General features: G+C 41.3%; 1 protein-coding gene across 1 annotated transcript in view; it reads left to right on the plus strand.

Annotated features, from left to right (window-relative positions):
* Window positions 1–22,768, plus strand: part of LOC308065147 (uncharacterized protein) — a 48,224-nt gene that overhangs the window by 17,358 nt on the left and 8,098 nt on the right. Inside the window, exons 2-3 of the mRNA XM_080390789.1 lie at window positions 16,138–16,262; window positions 20,182–20,345. Coding sequence (XP_080246915.1) covers window positions 16,138–16,262; window positions 20,182–20,345 — 289 coding nt within the window. The remainder of the gene's footprint in view (window positions 1–16,137; window positions 16,263–20,181; window positions 20,346–22,768) is intronic.

Genomic DNA, 22,768 nt, shown 5'->3' on the forward strand with positions numbered 1-22,768 from the left:
GAGGGCCATGATAAGACTATAGAAAGCAATGATCAAAAAAATCATAATGGACAAGTAGCTCCTATTTTCTCTGTCTTATAGAAGAGGAATAAGGTGAGGGGTGACAAATGTACAGCAGATAAAAGGAAATTTTTTTTTTATTTTTTATTCAGCATATAATTAAATTGTAGAACTCGATTACTAGAGGATGCTGCTGAGGTCAGGAATGTAACAAGATTTAAAGAGGGTCTGGAAGAATAAGAATATTGAATATTGTGACAATTGAAGCTACAAGAAGATCTTTGAAAGAGACATAAATCATCTTGCTTCAGGGTTTAAGCTAATTTTTAACAATTAAGGATTAGTTTGAGATAATTTTGTGGCTCAGATCCCACAGCTGTTACTGTTTCTTGCAGTTTCTTCCTAAGCAACTAATGCTCACCCCTGGCAGAGGTGATCTTACGATCTGCATTGATTTAAACCTTTATGATATTTTTCAGGCTTATACAGGAGAAAAACAGATTCTAGACCTGTTCAGAAAAGCATCCTATAATATTCTGTGAAAAATATGAAAAGCACAATGCTTGCTGTCATTTTTTGTACTTTGAAAAAACTGCACCAGGCGCAAACCCTGCTTGTTCTGAAGCCATTATAATAAATACAACAAATTAAGTTAGTCTGAGGTGGGCAATTTTGTGTAGTCGTGTTTCTTGCCAAATCCTCCTGGCTCATGAAGAGCTTTATTCTCAGCTCTTGGCTGGGGAGGGTTCCCATCAGTTGGAGCTACTGTCGTACCAGGTGCATTGGAAGGCTCTTTCAGAGGGCAGAAAGTGAGAAGTTATTGACCAAATCTTAAACTGTGTTTCACACAGCCTGAAGCTGATTTTTACCCTTCATTGTTGGTTGGAGGTTTTTGCAACTTTTCTGCTCTAGTGTCTTGCCCTTTTAGTCCTTCTCTAACAGTAAAGTTAGTATTTTTATTGATTTGGAAGGATTTTTGGTCATAATGGTCAAGCGTCCACTATAAAATCCTATTTATGTAAGAATATGTGTTACCCAAAATAAATGGAAACCTGTACAGATATATGGTGATACCCCTTAAATTTGTGGCCTTCTGAAAGAATTAACATACAAAGGTTTAACTGATCAGACAAAGAGAAAAGTCAGCCTTTGAAATCTCTCTTCAATATATCCAGCTGACAAAATAAATCTATGACACATATGGGAAGGGAGAACATAATTTTAGTGTGATATGTCAATATAGCATGGCTTAGTTTAAAATATTTGTAAATTCATTTCTGATTTTCATATTTGGCCAGCTAATATATGATGGCTTATGCTGTAAACACCTGTGTCCTTATGTGACCTCTTTAACCAGGTTATTCTGAGAATAGTTTGGGTATGTAGAGGTAGCATACCTAGCATTTGTGAGACTACACACCAGGGAAATGAATGAACAGGTAGTTCACTGTATTTCTGTGTTTTTGTCAAAACCCCGTCGGTTAAAGCCACTGCTTCCCTTGCTCCCTCAGGTCAGTGGCATGTCACATCTCTGTGGTCCCTGTAGTCAGGTCTGTGTCTCCTGCATGGGTACCTGCAACTGTCCAGTGAGCATCTATAGGTCTCACGTGTTTTTAGTAAAAAAAATGTTCACCTGGCCATCCCCACAGGTCACTGAGGCCCCAGTTCTCTTCTGCAGATCAGCTGTGCTGTGCATAGGAGCAATGCTCTGTGGTGTGACGGGCACGTCAGGCCAAGCGAGGCACGCAGAGCTTGCAGAGGGGTGCTCAGGAAGGCGTCCATCTCTGCGAGTGATGGAGAGTTTTAGCCCAATACAGATGACAAATGGAGTGTAGGGACATTTGGGAACCGTGGCTTTGGAGCATTCAAGCTCACATGGGTGGACAAGATGGTTGCTTCCAAAGGAATATCATCTGAAGGATTAATTAGTTGTGTTTGGGAGAGGAAGCAAAAGGACACTGTCTCGATGGAAGCCAGCCTGGATGTAAATCACTTTTATTTAAACTTGATGTCATATCAGACAAGGTGAGCTTATGACTGCACATTGATGTTCTGGAGTGTGGATGCAGCAACCCGAGGTTGTACCTCACTAGGACCTGCAGGAGTGGGTAACCAAGACTTGTGATTCAGCTTTTTCAGACTGCTGTATCTGTTTATTTCCTGACCATCTAGTTCATGGCTACGATTTATATTGTGCTGGAGATGGGTAGGATACTGCAGCAAATTGGAAGAAGGTAGGAGATGGTGGCCTTTTACCATCAGACCACAAATACAGGTTTTCCGCCTGCATTAAGACTGGGCACAGTACTTTCAGTTCATATTTGTTCATCTGCTTCGGACATTTCAGCACATTTGCTTTGAATGTTCTTAATCATCAATTAATAGCCTGTGTCCAGTGTTCATTTAAGATCACATAGATTATTAATGGAAGTGTGCCATTTAAAGATCCTTTGTGTGGTGAAAGCACGATTTTAGTTTCCACTTTCCTTTTCAAAAACATCTCTATATGTGCTTTTCCTGTGTCTTTTCATTTTAAGTATATATATATGTTTTTGTTTGGGTTTTTTTTGGTATGATTTGCTTAAAAGGGCACTTACCTAGTTCTAGAGGAAGCTGTTCTGGCATCTGTAATAAAAAATCATTTATTAACAAAATTAAAAAGAAGATGGGTGTGGGGTGTCAGTTTTAACAGGTCGTCAGTGTAGTTTAAAGTTAATTGTAGAAGGCTGTAGAAGAAACACATCATATTGAATGACTGGGCAGTAAACCATAATTCAGTGTTGATAAATGCAAACTAAATCATATGGGGAAAACGCTGGCTGCACTTCTAGAGCAGTGGCTTAAAATTTCGCTTTTATCACTTGGAAAACAGAATTAATCATGTGGATGGTTCTCTGAAGAGACTCTTCTCAATGTTCAAGCTAAAAGGGAACTGAGTATATAGAGGTATTAGGAAAGAAATAAAGTGAAAACCCAGAAAACTGTGCTGTGCCCACATGTCATATGAAGCAGCTTGGTCACCATGCCCTCTTAAAGAGGGTATAGTAATATTTGAAGATACAAGAGAAGATTTTGGGTTATCAAAGAAATTAGTAAACTCCTGCAGACCAGGGCTTTTCCTCTTGGTAAGAGGCGGCTTTAAGAGAATATGCTTCTGTACCAATAAGAACAGCACACAGAATTGAAAACAGCATAGTTATTTAGCATTTCTCATAGTGTAGAAGTCAGGGCCATACCATGAAATGGCCAAACCAGGGGCTTAAAACAAGCTACTCTTTCACATACATACGCGTGCATGTAATTCAGCTGTGGAACTGGTTGATACAGGGTGTTTATGAGACTAGGAGTACAAATGTATTCAAGAATGGATTAGAGAAATTTGTGGAGGAAAGAGACATCAAGGGATATTAAATAAACAGATGCAGATACAGCCTCTGGCTCATTTGTTCAAGTTGCAGATTGCTAGAGAGTAGAAAGGCATAAGGGGAAATATCACTCAAAATTCACTTTTTTTCTCATACATGTTCCCCAAGCATCTGGTGGCATGTTCTTCCCAAGACAGGCTACTGGCCTAGGTAGATCTTTGGTCTAACCTGGTCCATCTGTTTTTGTGTTTTTCAGGGGCAATACTGATAAAGGCCAGGGAATATGAAAGCTTGACTCACTATTGTTGATTTCTGTGTAATTCTCCACCCGTTAAATAACTGTTTAGTTTTTCTGTTATTTCTGAGTCTGTTTTTTTCCAAGGGAGACGCATTCTGTGTCTGGATAATCCATGGTGTGTTTTTCGCTGTAGTGATTATCATTCATGGCTCTTACCAGTCATGTGGCTTTTGCAAATTGCATCATGTGTTGTTTTATTGCATTTCTCAGATAATTAGATGAGGCAAACGTGGCATTCCACTAAATTCCTTTTTCCTTGGCTCTACCAGTTTTAAATGAGACAAGACAAATCTCTTTGGCTACTCTGCCTCCCTTCCAAAGGAAATCCTGATTTGTACCTGGAGAGTTATTAAGATTTTCATAAGCCTATGATAAAAGTAAGAAAAAAATATCTGTTCAGAGACTGAACTTCATCTCACGGGCCCAGTCACTGCTTGAATGAGAATTACCGAAGTGTATGTCCCTAACACATGAGAGATGTCAGTATCATCAGGAATTGCTGTTACACCCAATGCCTATAGTGGGCTTGTGTCTTCTGAAGTACTTTGGAAGATTTAATTTTACTTTCTGTTTTTCTGCTGCCACAGTTCTTGTTTCCTTTGTCAATGTCAAGCAATAGCAGTTGGGAGATGCTGTTTCTCTCCACTGCCTCCCTTTGTTGCCCTGGGAGCTCGTAGGAAGACAAGGGAGGAAAAAGAGGACAACCAACGGTATGCATTAAACTGAACATCTCTGCAGCTCATCTGCTTCAAGGTCCACTCTCAGGGTGGGAGTGATGACCTATAGCATCTGAAATAAAAGCTGTGGACTGGTCATTTATGAAGAGGAACATTAATAAATTAGTAGTGTGGAATTACCTGTTTTGAAGAGATAATGTAACATTAGAGCCTGATATGTAAACAGACTGAGCTTGGATACAGCATGCAAAAAAAAAAAAATGTGATCAGAATTGAGCTGTACTCAGTGCTAGAGATGATCTGCACAAGCACAACTCTTTTTGTATTAAGCTTCATTTAATTTGATGAGTTTGATTCAACTTTTTTTTTTTTTTAATTTCACATTTAAACGTAACAGTCTGCAGGTTTTGTTTGGCAGAAAGTTCAAGTTTTTGAACTTCGGGTATAATTGCTGGTTTTATCTCCCCTGATAGAGTGATCATTGATCCTTCAGCAGCAATTCAGAGCGAACTCCCAATGTTGTGGCCAAGTAAAACAGGTAAATCAGGTCTCTTCTGAGCTCTCAAGAGTGCTTTTCTGTAATCCACCCCCTCCCTAAACTGCTAGTGGTGTCTCTTGTCTGCTATTAATTTCAGCAAGAAGAGGGAGTTTATTAACTCAGAAAATCACAGCTCAGCAGCGCAGGCGGCTGGACCTAAACCACACTTTTCTTTCCAGTTCTTACTTTTTGGTCAGGTTTCTTCTAAAGGAAAACCAAAAGGAAGAGTTGATTTTTGAGTTACCTTCATGCTGGCTGTTTCGGGGGTTCAGCAATAGAGGGCACTAGAGTAAGCGCTTTCAAAAGCAGCACGCGTGTGGGTTCTGCGCACCGGAGGAGAGGGACTGGGGGGCTTTGGTTGTCTTTTGGGTTTTGTTTGTTTGCTTGTTTGTTTGTTTGTTTTTTAATCTGGAAGGGGTTTTCTACCCGTTTGATTAGGTTTTTAATGTTGGAAAGGGGGTAACAGTCAGAGCAAGTGGAAGTCCCAAAATATCAGCATGACACATGGTAGAACTGCGTAGATGCTTTGGACCAATTTTTGACTTTTTAAACAGAAGTCCTTCTGTTACTTTCTGTCACACTTGCAGTGCAGAAGTGTATGCAGCCATGTGTTTCTCAGCCAAGTGTTTAATGAATGTAAAATCTGATGCCTTTAATTCTGTCACAGGTGGATTTTAAGTGCATTTTTTGAAACTACCGCAAAAGCGACATCAGGCGTGAGAAGCTGGTGCACCCAGGTCCCCATCCTCGTTCAGGCTCTGTTCCCTCAGAGGCTGGGAATTCAGTATGTGCTCTAAGCTGCTGCATTTTGTGGTTTCTATATGAAAACTTAATTTGATTAAAAGACAACCTGAGCTGCTTTTAAATAATTGGTAGAACGTACTGAGTCCAGTGGATTAGGTTGGTAGTTAGTGTCCAAATGCCTGTGGGCAGTTTTGTCAGAGGAAAGGGCCTGTAGCTTCCATTTTATCATGGCAACCACTCTGCTGCCACGTTGCTGCTGCAAGCGTAACTCAGTGCAATGCCACAGCTTCTCTCCGGCTGCTTGACCTTATGGAGCAGGTGGGAAAAGGTGGAGAGAAGCAACCAGCACTTGTTGGGCAGCTGCTGGTGTCTGTCCCTCTGCCTGCTTCCAGACCAGCTCTGGGGGCTCTGTGGCTCAGTGCAAGGCTGTGAGCCGGGTGCTGGCTAGGGGCTTGGCCCTGTGCTCTTCCCCTGTGCTGCTCAGCATTTGTAGAGATACCTAATGCCTACTGCAGTCTGACACGAAGAAGCATAAAAGGAGCAGTTACTAGTTCTATAGAAAATCACATGTAAATAAATTATTGTAAGTTGCTTTCCAGGGCAAGTCTAATCTTGGACTTTATCTACAGGGCACTTTTTTCTTTTTGTGGCATAACTTCACTGTGGTTTTTTAACAGCAGAAATGGAGAATAAGGTTTGTTTTGTGTTCCAGAAATGTAATCCTTCTGCTTTTGAACTGAAGAAGAGATACAGCTGCTTTGTGGTACCTTGGTTTGGTCACTGCCACACATGGTCAGTAAAGTCTGTCACTGTCCAGGTCCATCAGATTTTCACTGTTGTTTTCTCCCGTGCATGGTTTGCTGTGTCAGCAGTACAGAAGTGCTCTCTGAATCTATCATGAAAGGACAGACAAGGTAATACATCAAGATATCAGCTGAGTTCTGTCCCTAATCCCTTGTTTGAAGTTACTGCACAGAGGAATTTGGCCTCCCTGCCCCTGTCTGGTGTGGAGAAGCAGGAGCTGCAGGCTCTGTCTGCTGGCTGGAACACGCAGTTGTCTCTGAGTTCTGCCCTCTGGAAAGGTGCTAGCGGGAGCTGAGCACTTTGTCATTCCCTTCACGTTTGCTGTGAAGTATGAGTATGATTTGCTAGTCTTTGCATTTATTAACAGGTTGAGTATTACCAGGTCTTGCCATTCTCTTGTGTGGAGCTTTGGAAGACAGTAGGAATTGCAGTGCTACAGGGTGTTTAAAAAAATCTACTAAATCTTAAGGTTATCTTAAGGTTTTTGGCAGGGTGTGACAGTGTCCCTAGAAGGGACCCCAGGCAACTAGCCAGGTACATGGGGAGGGGAAGCTCGCTTGACTGAAACCCCCCTTGCTGGGTTTCATCAGTTCATGTTTGGTCTCAAAGCTCAGGGCATAAGGAATGTTATCAGCCTGAGGAGCTTGTTTCTCAAAGTGTGCATTGCAATTCAGACCATTTTTTTGGAAGGCTGTACAAGCAGTCAGCTTAAAGCTGTAGCCTGGAAGTTAAACCAACTAAAGAATGCTGTAGGTGTGTGCATATCAAGAGAACCTAAGGAGGAAGGGGAAATGAGGTATCTCCTCTCCTTCATACGCTGGCATTACTGTGGTGTTCCTGTTAGCTCCAGGGAAGCCCTTACAGGGAGGAAGCATTTCAGGCTGGGAAAGGAGAGCTCAGCCTGTGCCCCTCAGTCTGCCCCCCCAGAATCAGGAAGATCTAAGAGCTCCTGAAAGCATGGTAACCTTGGGGTAGCCTCAGGAGGGGATGTGGCCCAGCTCTGCAGCTAGCTGTGATGCTGAAACAAATAAAGGACATTGTGAGAAGTAAATATAATCTAAACTTGTATTTTCTTGTCTCATGGTTTTCTTTTTAAACTGTTTCCACTATTGCAAATTTGCATTTTAACCCTTATCTCAGCTGAACAAAGTAAACATTTTCAGCCTTGTTTGCAAACAGATTTTGTGATTATTTCAGGGTGGCCTGGCAAATGCTGGATGTTCTGTTTCTGTGGGAGTGCTGACTGTAAACAGAACTGCACGCGGAGTGTTATCAGCCCAAAAGGGGTGCAGCAGATTTCAGGAGCATCGGTCTGTTTCTAGTTTGACTGTATAGGATCTCAGGTTTGTGCAAGGGTCTCCTTTGACAAGTCATAGCTAGAGCCTGTTGGCAAGCCCTGGAAGGAGGGAGAAGACCTGAGGCTGTTGTCATGTTAATAAAAATACAAGCAAGCTTTACCAAGATTAAATTTACTTTAATTTTTTAATAGCTCTAGGGTAAATCAGTGGGATTTATGTTCCTACGCCACTTAGGGCCAGATGCTCAGAGACTTACAAGCATCTGAAAACCAGGGTAGATTTTAGTAGCTGAAGATAGGCATTAACCCTTCCTCACGCATGGTTTGTACAGTCGCTGCTGTGAGGAGTGGACAGGCCTCCACCAGCGGTCAGGGACCTTCTCTGTGGCGGCTGCCAGCAAGCTCACCCGGCTAACAGTGGTCTCTCAAAGATGCTTCGCCCACGCCAACTCCTGCATCCCAGTTCTTCAACGTGCAGCTAGATGGCAACGTCTCCTTCCACTCTCGGGGTGGGCTGGGGGGCCGGCTGTCAGCCCTGGCCAGCCTGTCTCACCGCCCCCGCCCCCGGGCTAGAGATGACCATGTCCCCAGAACGCACGTGCCTTGGTGCCTGCCAGTTATCTAGCAAACCCTCTGGCACAAGCCAGGTTAAGATCAGCTCATACAAAATTAAGTATTTTAAAGTTCCAAAAGAGACTACAGGATTGTAGAAGTTTATAAAGGTACCAGCGGCAATGCTGTTTAATCTGAAATGCTTGACATTCCAACCTGTTTTGCAGTTGGGATGCTGAATTTATTTATTAACCCGTTATTTACTATCAGGTGCATGTGAGCAGAGATATGGCCCCTGTGTTCCCAGGCAGCAGAGACATTAGACAGTCCCAGGTACATGGAGGTTGCTGGTTTTATACTTCATCTTCTCCTTCAGGCCTCCCTGGAGTTCTCAGTGAGTGATTCACTCAAGAAAAAGTTTTCTCATCTTCTCACCAAAAGGCTGGTGGCTCTCTCCTGCTTTGCAAATGTAATGTCCTCTGGATGTGGCAAAGTCAGGGTGTTGCCTGCTTAGATGATAGATAAACTGTTATCTAAAAACTCTGAATCTCAAACTGGTGAGTAATGTAGCTTTTTTTTTTTTCTTTTTTTTTTGGTGTGCAGTACTCAAACTCTAGCTTGGTAAAACACTTTGCAGACAAAAACCTGGTGAGCTTTTGGGTTGGGTCCTGGACTGTTCTGTTAGAGTTAAAGCTCCTGCCTTCTGCTGAGCTCCAAATATATGCAAATACATGATTTTGCAGGTCTGTGCCATAGGCAGTCTGGTTAATTTTACCTCAGTCACCATGGGTAGCTCCTAATAGAGCCTGTTACAGGAGCTTATCTGGTTCCCAGACCAGGGTTCCTGACCCTGAGTGGGGCTGTGGCAGTTTCAGGTGGGGTTCCAAGCCTGGCAGAGATTTGGTTTCATCTGGTGTGTATGTAAATGTTTGGGTTTGCACAATGCTAGGATGCAGGGTTGAAAAAATTAGCAGCCAGAAAGAAACAACAGCTGCTAGTATAGAGATCTTTGAAAAAATCAGTGTAAATGTGTATCAATCATTTCTTGTGATTCAGCAGCACAAAAACTTCCAGAGGTGCCCTTCTTGGCTTGGTGGGACTGCAGGATGGGAACCAAACTTTAAGTGTCTTAACAATTTCCCACTCTTCTGAAGAGGAGCCTTGAAATTCTGGTTCTTTAGTCAGGATCCAGAATAATTCTTATTTCTGTTGAATAGTCAGAAAGATAGAAGTCAAACAACAGTGTTGGAAACAAATTTGCAGAAATACCATTATTTCCAAATAGTCATTTAAACTTGGAACTAACTTTTGCGTCATGTGTAGCCATGTAACTTTTTCTTCTCATAGAAACCAATTGAACTGAGCATGTTTTAAAGTGCCATGTCTGCATTTGATTTATACTGTAATATAAAATCTGCTTCTGTACCTAGTACATCTTTCATCGAGCAATATTGGTACAGTCAATAACTGGTCTCATTTTAGTTTTTTGGTGTGGCTTTATCTGTCCAAAGTTTTTCTGTTCACTAAATCGATATTAAACATAAAGAGCAGTTTATAATTTGATGGCTTTTCATGGACTAGTATTAAAAAAGCTGCAGTTCTTTAAAGTCACCAATAGATCACAGTTTAACTCTTCTTGATAAATCCCCTGAGTTATATTCCTTTGATTTTTGGCTTCAGTTTTAGGGTTTTGTTACAAATAACATTTTATAGACTGTTACTTAACTAGTAAAATGTATGAATATATTAGATGTAGTGGTAGATAAGTGTTTGAGAGGCCTGTGTTTTTTAGTAATTGGATTGTAATCAAAATTGTATTTGCCAGCTGTGTGAAAACAGAAGATGAAGATTTTAGTGAAATTGAAGAAAAAGTGCATTTATACAATGAAGGCTATTCTATCAGCTGACTGCCTTCCATTTCCATTTGTTTCTTTTGTATTCCTGTTCAAAGCATCATGGATTTCTGTGTTCTTTCTTCCGCTTTAAAAACCTACCTTCCTTTTGATACTAAGATACTACGAATGTTAACAATCTTTGAGGTTTGGTGTAGTACTTCTCTAACAGTGGACATCACATTTCTGAAAAGCAGTATGTCAGATATTCTGTTCTTTGTTACTGTTCTCCAAGGAAATGTTGAATAGAGAGATACTTCTCTTATTGTGGCTTGTACATGGCGGTTCATGTATTTGCATAAGGAAGGAAACTGAAGTTGATTTTGTAGCTTCCCATGCTCTGCAGTGCAGGAGGGGAACAGGCGATGGAAAATTTGACACAACAGCTGCAACTTTCCAACCATGGAACTTGCATAATAGTGGCTTCATTTTTCCAAGATATTGAGCACCCTAATTTTCTTTTGAGTGCTCTGTAAGCAATGAGCGTCTTTGCCTCTGATGATGACTCCTGCTCTGTGTGGATGTCTAATTTCTAAATCTCAAAGACTACTTTTAGCACCAGCACTTTGAAAGTCTCATCCTTTGCTGTTTCTATCTGTGCTTGCATGCTGATATTTTCAAGTGGGTTACGACAGCTGTAGGAAGCAGGAATTGAGTAAGAGAGACCACCTGCTTTCCAGCAGACAGTACTCATCCGCTTGCAGGATAAGGCACATATGGTTACATCTTCTGGTCTAATTCAGCTCCCCCCGCCAATGCCACTCTAGAAACAAGATGATTTCACTGTCTTTTTTGAGATACTTGTAGCAGGCTTCTTGGAGCATGTCCTTAGGAAGCAATTAAAGTCAGTTCTATGTATGGTCTTTCTGTGCTTGGGAAAATGGTAGAGGATCCTCTCTATGGGAAGTGTATATCCCTTATAGGGCCTCATGGGCAGTGCCTGTGGCAATGGCCAGCGTACCTGCTGACTCTACAGAGAAATAGATTAGAAGACCTTAAGTGGCAAAGTGGTACTTGTGGATAGCCACAGCTTTATAAGGGTTTGGAAAATGTGGGTTTTGCTTAACTACAACCTGATCTAAGCCTTGCCTAGCTCCACAATGGGGAAGGAGCACAAAATGGGTGTGGAGTTTTCCTTGGGAAAAAGGATGCCCATAAGGAGCTAGGAAAGTTTGTCTCATCTGTAGTGACTGTGATCCCTTAAAAATCACCCATGACTCATTAATTGGGAAATACAGTTACAATGAACTTTATTTTAATCTCAGACTGATGTTAAGTGAGACTAACAAATAAACAAATAATCAGAAATAAAGGGAATTGCACAGAGATAAAACTGATGTCACAGCAGATCTCCACCCCCTAGCAGCTGTGCTTAACTCTCTCTGAAGGCTGTTTATCCCAATAGATTCCTTATTCCATTACAGCTTCTACTGAAACTGCTAAAAAGATCTTGTTGGCAGCTTTGGCATCAAACTAGAATGTAGACATTTGAGCATCAGCAAAAAGGAGAACAACTCAAAAGGTATTAAGTACAACCCAAAATTTGGTTTGTTGATGTCAGTGTTTTGTAGAAATACAATGCAATTCTGCCTTGTAGGAGAAATACTGCTGAACTTCATTCTCCTTTTTGTGACCTGCTGGCTGAAAATGGATTAAGAATTAATGCATTAAACACCTTACGTAGCTTGAGTATTTTTCCAAGAAGCTTTACAGGCATACTTTCCATGGAGCAAGCACAGCAGTATTCTCTCTTCTGATTGCTGGGAACCAAGCCACAGGCTCTCAAGTAAAGATGATTTTACTTGCTAACTGCCTAACACAGAGATAGCAGGACCAAGTTTTATACCCTCCTCGTGCTTTCTAGTAAAGACCTCTTCAGTCTTACTGTGGTTGATAAATAACGCAACCGTAATACAAATTTGGCTTTGAACTTCCATGTGCTTCAGTCGCTCAGGCACAACATACGTTTTGCATATCCATTTGGAAGTTAAATTTTTCTGAGCCGTCACAGAAATGAAGACACGCATTTCTTAGGCAGGGAAGACCACAGCAGGACAGAGACTTTGCTGTTGAGCCTCAGCCTGCCTCTGCCTGATTCACTAATGGCCAATTACTAGGGTGTGATGTCGGAGCATCTGCTGGGTAGCCTGTCTGTTCACTTGCATGCTTTCTGCTGTGCTGCCCTGGAGCAAATCAGTTACGGGAACAGCTATTTATAAGCGATCAGGCAGAATCTTGGGTGAAGAAAACCCAAACCAGGTAGGGCCTATTGACGTAAAATGAATGTGTTGAAGTCTTACAGTTCACCCTTGTGAAGGCAGGATAGAAGTAGTCTTAATTTCATGTAATTTCAAAATTTGCAAAGTTTTTTGTTTTGTTACTCTAGTCAAGCTATTGTTGCTTGATGTTGCATTATGTCTCTGTAGTTGGCAATGCAACTTTTAAAGCTAAATATTTGTATGTTTAAAAATACATACTTTGCATTTTCTAACAATGCAGAACAATTATGCATATTCAATATGCATTGATGCATCACTTTCATAAATAACTTCAGTGTACAGGACAGTCTGAGCATTAGTAAAATAAACCTGTTGGCTTTTCTAGATGCCAGTGAACGCTTTTTTCAACTGTGCCCAGTTAAAGCCTCTAGGCCTTTTATTTCAAAGGACAGCATTTATTTCAGACCACATCAGGAAAGCACACCCGGTTCTGATTGCTTTCTAAGCAGAAATAATATGGCAATCCACAATCTGATGACCAAAACAGTCTTTCCAGAAAAACAGCTACTTTTTGAACTCATGGTAATTTTGGGAGTGCTCCAGTAAAGGATTACCAGAAAAAAATATTCCTTTAAATTTGATGCTACCTGGACATTTGTGAAACATTGTATGCCATGAATAGAATAAAATAATGTGTTTAAAGCTAAAACACACAGGAGAAAAAAGTTTAAGTATTACTGTTCTAGAAAAATTTTTTTTTTTTTCTTGTCTTGCTCACTAAACTTATAATCAGTATGTTAAAATCTAGTTTACAATTGAAAGAGTTACAGAGATGAAGCTTTTACATTTTTTTGCAATTATGCCTGTAATAGCCAGGCGGAAATTATGGGCTTGTCTTACAAATGATGTTATGGACTTGCAAATTAAAATGAATATAAATGACAAACAAAATAGCATTGAGAGATAATGATTCCTAATTTAATTAGTAATCCTGTTTCAAAACACTGTTTAGCTAACAGATTTTTTTCCTAATATTATTTGCGAAAATTCATTTTTAGAATTGGTACATGCTGGATATATATGTTTGCATAATCATAGAAAGTTGGGGAATTACTGAAGCCTGGTTTCCCACAGATTTGTGCCGCATTCTTCGTAACCTCCTCACCATGGAGGTGATGTGCAGTAGCTGGTTGTCCAGCCATTTGTAGACAGTGGCGTAACAGCTCAGTTTTGCCTGCCTTGCCCTGAGCTGGGGTATTTGTTTGGGTTTCTCTCCTTTAGCCAGGAGATAATTTTCACAAAACTCATATGAACTTAATTAGCTTTTAGGTCATCTGTGGTTGAAATTTGCCGGTTCTCTTGGAGTTACAGGGGGAGAATAGAAAGATAGACATACAGTGCAATCTCATAAGCATTTTTTCTTAAGAAGAAGATAAATCAACTTGCAAAGTAAAGCACTCAGAAATCAAGAAAAATGCAAAATTCAAGTATTACTTTCATTTGACCTTCTTTTGTGTATGCATTACAATGCCATTTTTAATTAAGTGCTCCCATCCCAGTTTTCCCATGGAGCTGCCCTGCTCTCTCACCCAATGAACAACGGCTCAAAATTTTATTTAATCCTGTTGGGTAGGGGTAAGGCTTTTCAACTGCATCTTACAGGGTCCTTTCCCAAATACAAGGTTATTCTCTTCTCAATGACTGCACAAATGCAAGTGTCCTTTTTCTTCAGAACTCCTCTGTGAGGTACGTGATTTGTTTGAAAAATAATCGCAGCTGCATAAGCATAAAACAGAGCCCTGGGAAAAACCTCATTTGAGTTAAAAGCCCAGTTCTCCCTGACTTCAGTTGCAGTTGTGAATGATCCATGTTTCCTGCAAATCGGATGAAGTAGCTCAAATGTGGCACCCAGGAAACACTGGGAAGCAACTGGGGAAGGTCTGGTATGACTTGCCAGCATCACCCAAGGGTGCAGGGACAGCCATCTCATTTCTCTTGAGCACCACACAGCTGCCTTAACCCTGCTTTTCCCCCGCTGTAGTCTTCTGCCTATTTTGCCTCATGTTTTCCAAATTCTGCATTAAATACAGTGATGGTTTTAGAGGGTTAGAGCCTTTTTTCAATGTTTTGATTTATACTGCAACAGGGTCCTTTGTGCCACATATAGCTGGAAGCTATCTGCTGATGTCCCAAGAGGAGTGTGACTTGAGATGTGTTATGGTGATATCGTCAGTCTGGTTTAAGATCAGAAACATGATTCTCTCACCCAGAGTGTTGATCCAGGGTGGACTCACTCTGCTGGGTCACTGCTACTGGAGAAGTTTTGACTGGTTGACTTTGATTGGCAGACTTTGAGTCAAATAAAATATATTTACCTTTGCCATGATGCAAGTATAGCATAAATTCTGTATCAGTCACAGAAATGTGATTGCAGATTTACACCTTATCTGCATTTTAATTTTTACTTCTGGATGCTCTGCTGGTGCAGGGATCTTACATTAAAGACCCAGTCCCTAGCAAGAGGAGCAACATTTCAGGGAACACTGCTGCCTTGCCCCATAACACTGCTGACATGTATGGATTGAAAATGAGAAACCAAGAATTTAGTCTTCAGGAGCTGTAATGGGAATCTAATCAAACGTGAGGGAAACAGATTTTTGAGGGGCTGATAAGGGAACAACAAGAAAGCCCATCCAGAATTCAGCTTCTGCTATAAATCTGGAAAGTGTAAAGCTTTGTAACCAAAAAATATGTTTAAGTATAGTTTGGTTAGGGAAAATGAAAACATTTCCTCCAGAATGAATTCTTGGAAATGGCTACATTGTTTTAGCTGAAATGTTCTAAAACAAACAGCATGATATTCACTAGCATGGAAACCTGAAGTACAAGTGGTTGTTCTTTGGCAAAATTATAATCAGTTTAAAACCTAAAACCAGAATGTGACATTCAGTGCTCGACAAAGGTGCTATCATGAACTGCCCAACTTACACAGAAAACCAGCAGATGCATCAAGGCTTCAAAGCAAATACAAGTTGTTTTTCCAAGTGCTGTTAAAGTGATACTCTCTTCGAGATTAGAGGCCATATGCGTCATCTGATCTCTTACTCGAGATGGGGCCATCTGCCTCTGTTATGATGAATTTAAGCTTAGTTGACTGCTAGCCAGCAAGTGAAACTTCTGAATCGTTCCTGAAGGCAACATTAGTTAACTATGGGTTAATTATGGCTTCAGATAACCTTCTCATTCTGTTTTCAATGTTCATGTGCATGTTCTGAAGAGAACCTAGAGCTTAAAACATGTAAAACCATTTTTTAGCAGTGATTGTAGGTGGGTAGGATTTTTTTATCTGTAAATCAGAAGTGTTGTGACTTTGCTGAGAATGGTCCCTTTTGTGCTTACATTACAACAGCTAATACCTGGTTTGTGGCATGGACATTTTGCAGAAGCATCTCACCGAGGCAGCCCCGATCTAACTAGGGAACTGCATTGCTGCAGCCCTGTCAGTGTCACTGGGAGGTGTGCTGCACTGTCACCTTCACTCCAGTGAATTTACATCTGAAATAATATGTAACTGTTATTATCTTTATGTACGGACGGGGAGGTGGGATCGAGAGATGGTAGTTTCTCTGAGGTCACGTAGCAAATGAGGATGTGTCTCACTCTTAGGTTCTGCCTGCAGCAACTTCAATTTTAAACACCACTTCTATTTCTTTTTTTTTTTTTTCTTCTGGTGTCTGTGTGCATTTTTCAGATTGCAAGTACACCTGCCATGCTCACTGCCAAGATATGGTGCACCTGGGCTGCCGGCGGAATGGAAAATTAATGGACTGCCTTGCTCCACATGACACGTTAGATCCATCTTACAACAACGGTCAGGTAATAGATATTGTGTTCATGTAATTACCCCTTTCTCTTGTCAGCTCTGTGAAGAAGTGTGGTCTTCCTGCTCACACAGCTGCTCAGGAGGGATGTCTCACTTTGGCATGGCCAGCAGAGCTAAATTTGCCACCCAGTGCTGTGATGTAATAACACAGCTGGGTTGAGCTGCCACGGGCTGCTGCCAGCTGCGTCGCTCCCGCTCCAATTAGTTTTCAGCTAAACTGGCTGAAAAGTAGTCCCACAGAAAGGTACTTTTCCCGTTGGTTTGGGTCACTGTGGGCTCAGAGCAGGCGTGTACGGCAGGGGATGAGAACGTGAGGACAGAGCTTCGCTTCAGATAGACGTGGCCACACCATGAAGCAGCTCACAAAGGTGTCCTGTGCTGCTGGGTGTGGTGCCACAGGGAGGCAAATAAAACTAAGAGTTTGGCCATTTGTGACCGTTAAAGATCCTACTGTGTTTGGTGTTAATCCCCCAGTCCTCATCAAATCCCTCTTAGGGTAATTTAAAATTTCCTTGCCTGGATTCCCCAGCAGCTTCAATGGGTTGCAGTGTGCCTCCTCATTTCCTTCCTTAAACCACCACAGAGCGTCACTCCTTGTGTTTCACCCTCGACATCAGGGCCTTTCTCTTTGTTCAGGCAATACATCAAAGCAGCACATTTCTGCAGACAGAGCTGGGGGGTCCTGTGAGAAGGAGGTTCATACAGTGATAATGAGCCCTGCAGAACTTTAGTGATGTGGTAAAGGTTGCCTTGTACTAATTAGCTCATGCCTCTTTGCATTTTCAAATACATTTACCTTTTGTCCTCCACAAAAATACACCCAAAAGTAATCAGATGTTAAGTCCTTGAACATTTACACCTAGAAACTTCTGGGAGGGCCCCAAAATCTCTCAGTGCCCTTGCTGAGCTTGCTGCACATGCTCCTGGTCAGCACTGAATTTTCTCTGCAAATGCAACATTTATTTGGTAGGGGGGATGCTTGCTCCAGCCACCCAAACTGCGACGGAGGACAGAGTGTCTCTTGTGAGCTCCTTGTAACTTGCTGCTGGGGAGAGTGAAGGGAAATAACTTGGATGCTGAAAGGAAGAGTATCAGGGGTGGGGAGGAGGAAGGACAAGGCAATGCAGATTTTAGAAGTGTGGGTGACTATCAGCAAGAAAATACCACAGGAGCAGAAAGAGAAGGCCGTTAAAAGGCATTTATACTTAGAGGCATGTACAGCTTGACTATGCGAGATCTAAGAAGGAGCCCGTGCTGTCTTGGGGACAGTGGCTATGAATACTGAACAGGAAACTGTTTCTTTTTTGAGCCTTACAGTACTCCAGGAATCTGAATATCATGAGCATTTGTTTGTGTGTGACAAGATTGCACCAAAGTACTGCTTTTTCCTACTGATTCCTTGTAAGAAGTCACAATTTGGCTGGTTGCTGTGGATGACGGTTGCAAATCTCCATTTTCCTCACTAGCTGTCTGGGTCAATGTGATACACGTAAGGTGAGATGCTATTTTCAGCATCCATCATCCTTTAGTTTTGAAGCAACAATCATTTACGTGTGCAAAACCTGGGATGTTTCCTACTCAGTGAAGTAATTTTCTTTGTGCACGACTGTCCCATGTACACAGCACAGGCACAGCTACTGCTGGAGGCTGCAAGGTTTGAGTTCTCTCCTTCCTCTGCTACTTACCTGTCATGTGGCTTCATCTTTCTAGGACTTACCTACTTTTCTTGTAGGTAAAAAAGGAATTAGAATTTTTAAAAATAATGTTAAGATCTCTGAATGGAAACGTTGTTAGAAGAGCTGGCATTTACAGGTTGCTGTTCAATAAAAATACATACTACCAGCTCATCTGCCTTTTCGAAATTACTTTTCCCTTCCACGCAAAAATTTTCTGGGCTTTGTCTCAGCCTTAAGGTGATTTTTTTCTTTCTGCTTGAAGTCTGAATCTCCATCTCACATATACAACTGAGTAGGTGTTTAGTGTAAGATAGTGAAGGAGTCAGAGTACGGAAAAAAGGCTGAATCTATTTCCTCTACAAAACTATTCTTGCATTCTTATTCAGTGGATAGTGTTTAGTCTGCAGGGTTTTAGTTAGATGCAGGAGTGTGCTTTTGAAGCAAATCTTCCAGTTGTCCTCACCTCCCTTGTTTTGGTTTATACCAGGGAGCAGCCTTAGAGCACATAAACTTAATTCCCTTTCAGATGAAAATGAAGCTGTTCCCTGAAACCTCTGAGGCACTCCAGGAGCCTACCTACCACTAATGGGCACTCAGTCCACAATATCAAAACAGAGATTCTCTCAAGTAAAACCTGTGAAGTGTTTATATTGAGGACTTTGGGTTCCCAGCACCACTTGCTTTGCTTTATAGAGCTGCTGGTGTTGCACCACAATATTTGCTAATGTAGGCATCATTTACTTGGCACGGAACAGTCCCTAGGGAGTAGCAAACCAGTAAGTGTTCCAGTGATGCCTGCTTTTGCTTTATCTACCTCATGACTCTGACAATCACGTGGTATGCAAAACCAGTTAATTATGCATTAGCTATGCTAGTCAAATGCATAGCTGCAAACAACCATGCATGTATTTGCGGATGTCTCGCCCATACAGTGAGCGTCAACTTAAAATGTAGAGGCATTTTGCAGAACTACTCAAACTTTCTAATATTTATGGAGAGGAATAACTTGCTAACAAGCCTTAGAGTTGGGCTTTGTGAGTTTTCTTCCTACTGGGATAACCATTTTGTTTGAATTGCAATTTTCTGTTGAAACAAAATAATTTTATGTGGGCAAAGCACTAGTTTGACATTGTTATATTGGCATTCTTATGCTGGTACAGCTTAGATTTTTCTTCTAAAGGGACATGGTACCTTTATACTTGGGTAACTTCCTCCACACAGGGAGATGATTGCTCTGAGTATGATGATGGACAAATGCTTTGAGACCTAACTCTGTACAGCCTAAGACCATTTTAGACCGGTTAGGCAATGTGAATATATCTTCTACTTGATCTGGGTGATACAAACTGCACTTTATCCTGCTGCAATGACCTTGTGGGGCTCTGACTGCAGCAGAGCTTGTGGCTCAGCTGTAGTTCCCAGTCCTGGATCTTCGTTCGCGCCTGTACACTGTTGCTTGTTCCCCCCTGTCCTTCCACTTCCAGCGATGCCTGTACTGCTGCTTTTGGACAATGATGTTTTAATACGGGTCAGGGAAATGTTGTGGCTTCTAATGTTTGCTCTTGCAAAGCCTGATCAGCTCTTTAGTTCACAACACAGCTTGTGAATGGTGCTGTCAGCACAACGGGGGCTGAGTGTCATGGTGTGGTCAGAACATCTTAAACTCTAAATAACCCTGAAAAATGTCTTGTTGAACCACAGTTTGAGAATCTGAGCTTAGGATTTCCCATATGGGCAGGAGAACTTTCTTACAGGCTCTTAAGTACTAAATTTGCAAAAGGAGTCGACAGATTTCCAAGGGATTTCCACCCTGTGCAATTCTGCCAGCAACTGGAGCACTTTGGTGCGCCCATGAGTGCTCAGGTAGTCTCAGAATCTGGAATATGGACATGCTGCTTGACTTTGTTAACAAGTCAATTGAGCTCAAAAGTCTTCAACGTTGAGCTCCTTTCTGTCTCTCTCTGTGTGTGTATATATGTATATATATATATTTCATTATAAAAAAGGTCTAAGAAATTCCATTATGTAGCTATTCAAAGAGATCACTATGGCTGCAGGGTTAAATGAAACACAATTTCAAACATACTGCAAGTACTCGATGGCAGAAATACATAGCTCAGGTGAAAAGGGGATGGTCTTTTGCTAATTGTGTGGTGTTAGTTTCCCTCCTGAAAAGGCTTCCTATAGAGGTTAAAGAGGAAATGATGGATATAGGTTCTCTGTGATCTTGTAACAGAGCACTCAGAAAGAGCTGTGGAAAGAGCTGAAAATTTTCTCCAGGAATGAGCTGATGGACATGAATAGAGCCCCTTTCCAGCAGTCCTCTCCTGTGCTGCCACATCACCCATTACAGCAGCAACACCTTCTGACTGACACTGCCAAGGGCTTCTTAAAGTCTAAGTATCAAAGCCATTATGCGGGCTTTCATTTTTTCCCTTTATTTTCTTCCCCACCCCAGATGGATCAAAATGTTAAAATTTCTTACGTATGAGCTACAGATACAATTTCTTTTCTCCTTCAAGATGGCACGCCCTCTCAAAGAGGTCTCGCTGCACTCAAATTTTCCCAAAGACAGAGGGGTGGTCAGAGATGAGGTTTGTACAAGACCTGAGGCACTTGGTAAAGCACAGAAGGGACATAGGCTGTCCCAAATGGCTTGGGTACTACACCACACCCACACCCTCACCCCCAGATTGCTTCAAAATGCATGAATCTACTGTGAAGAAAACTGAGAGTATCTTACAGTGCACATACAGAAACTTCTGGGCCTGGATGGGCACTGAAGTTATTGTCTAAATGTAGCTGGAACTGAAAGTAGCCTCAGTTCCTCCCACTCAGAGGTGAGGTAGTTTGACACCTCTTAAAAAATAACCTCTTTGGGGAAAAATTAACAGCACAGAGCAAAATACCATGGTGGAGATGTGTACAGCTCTTGATTAATAATCAAAGCTACTGTTGAGCTCTTGATTGCTCTCCTCTACTAACTCTTGGTGGTGGTGTGTACTCTGTACAGTGGGCATAGTTTTTATGGCTTGTGTATTTCAAATGTCTGTTAAACCTGATTATGCTTGGTAGTAGTTGAAACGAAAAGAGGAAAAATGAATTATGTCTGTTTTGGCAGGCGGAGCATCATTTCATTTTTGCCAGTGGCTGCGAAAACTTTTAAACCAAACCTGAAGCTAATTACAGTTCTAATTGTGTATATTGCTCAGGCTACTTTTCGGAAAATCCATCTGGCAAAAATAAAAGCCTTGATAGATTATAGAAACTAGAAGTTGGTCCCAAGCTTTCAAAAAATAATCTGAAAGTATCCACAACAGTTCTTGGGGCACTACCATCTGCAGCCTTCCTTCACAGGGGTATTATTAAAATGGGCTTTGCACAGTACTGACTTAAGATCTTTACATTATAAATTAAATGCAGCGTTTTTAAGAAGCCGAGTTTACTAGATCAGATATTTGGACTTCTTTAGTATTCTCTGGCATAGACATCATGGAATAGTCTGTCAGATTTGCTGGAGCAGACCGAATAAATGCTTGGGCCAATAGTGACTGAGGCAATAGTGACCAAGGCAGTAGATGAATATTGCTAATAGGATGAACCCAAAAAATGCATTTAAACAAGGAGGGCTTTTTAAAATTAAAAGTGGATCTTAAAGCCCAATAAGTAAAGACTGGATGAGGCATGTGGTGAGGGGACCTGTATCATCATACCACCAGATAACATAATACTACAATGAATATTTTTAACAGTGGACTTCAGCTTGTTGGCACCTGGCAGGAATTTTCAGGCCATGCCCATAGAAGCGAGTCATGTTGTTACACCACTATGTTTTTTAACCATTATTTAAAATTTATACATTTTGATCAGTAAATTTATCTTTAAACTTTTTTTTCTGAAGTTGGGGTTGTTGGGGTTTTTTACCCGTTTAAAGTACTCAGGTAATATACGGGCCTGACCTTTCAAACAGAAAGGTAGCGAGCTCACTGCTTAAAGAGCACATTGCTGAAACCCAGAGATCAATTATCGGTTGTTTAGCAACGAGATCAACTCCAGTCAAACAGCTCTGATTTTCTAGTTACGTAGGAGAAGCAGACCAGGCTTCAAATTACAAGAAAATACTGCAGAAAGTACAGGAAAATATGAGGGGAACATTGAAAATGAACTTTTGATTTTTGCAGTTGTGTGCTTTCATACTCAAGGTTTGTATAGTCTCCCTAGAAAACGATACGTGTTTCCCTAGTTATGTGGCCAGCTTCAACCTGCCCTTTTATCAGCTGTCATTATAAGATCAATGTTCTTCTTCCACCATTTATTTCTAATACTGACTATTCTTACTACACACATTTTTCCAGAATTCTTTCCAATTTCTGCTTTCAGTGTTGTGCTGGGTACAGGATGTAAAATATCAACAGCATTTTTTTATTGTGGCAGTTTGCTTCCTAATTCAAAGTTATTAATAACTTTCCAGTATCTCAGCAGGCTCAGCAGAGCACAGATGATCACATTACAAATTATAAGCTATATAGGCTTGCACGTCCCATGCATTCCAGGTGGTTCTCCTATAGTCAAACAGCATTGCCTGATTGCATTGGAGAAAAAGTTCAAGGAGAACCGATCCTCTAAAACATTGTTTTATGTGTTGTGTAGGTTATATAGCGTGATATAGCTGCACACGTGTGAGGGGTGGCCAGGCTCTGCCTGAGCAAGCAGAGAAGGGGTCTGGCAACAAGCCAGGCTCCTGAGGGCTGGACTTGTGATAGTTTGCAGCTGAGAGTTTCTTATCTTACAGTTTCTTATCTTTAGGGTCGATCTCCAACATG

This window comes from Falco punctatus (assembly GCF_963210335.1).
Source record: "Falco punctatus genome assembly, chromosome: 6".
Classification (NCBI taxonomy): Eukaryota; Metazoa; Chordata; class Aves; order Falconiformes; family Falconidae; genus Falco; species Falco punctatus.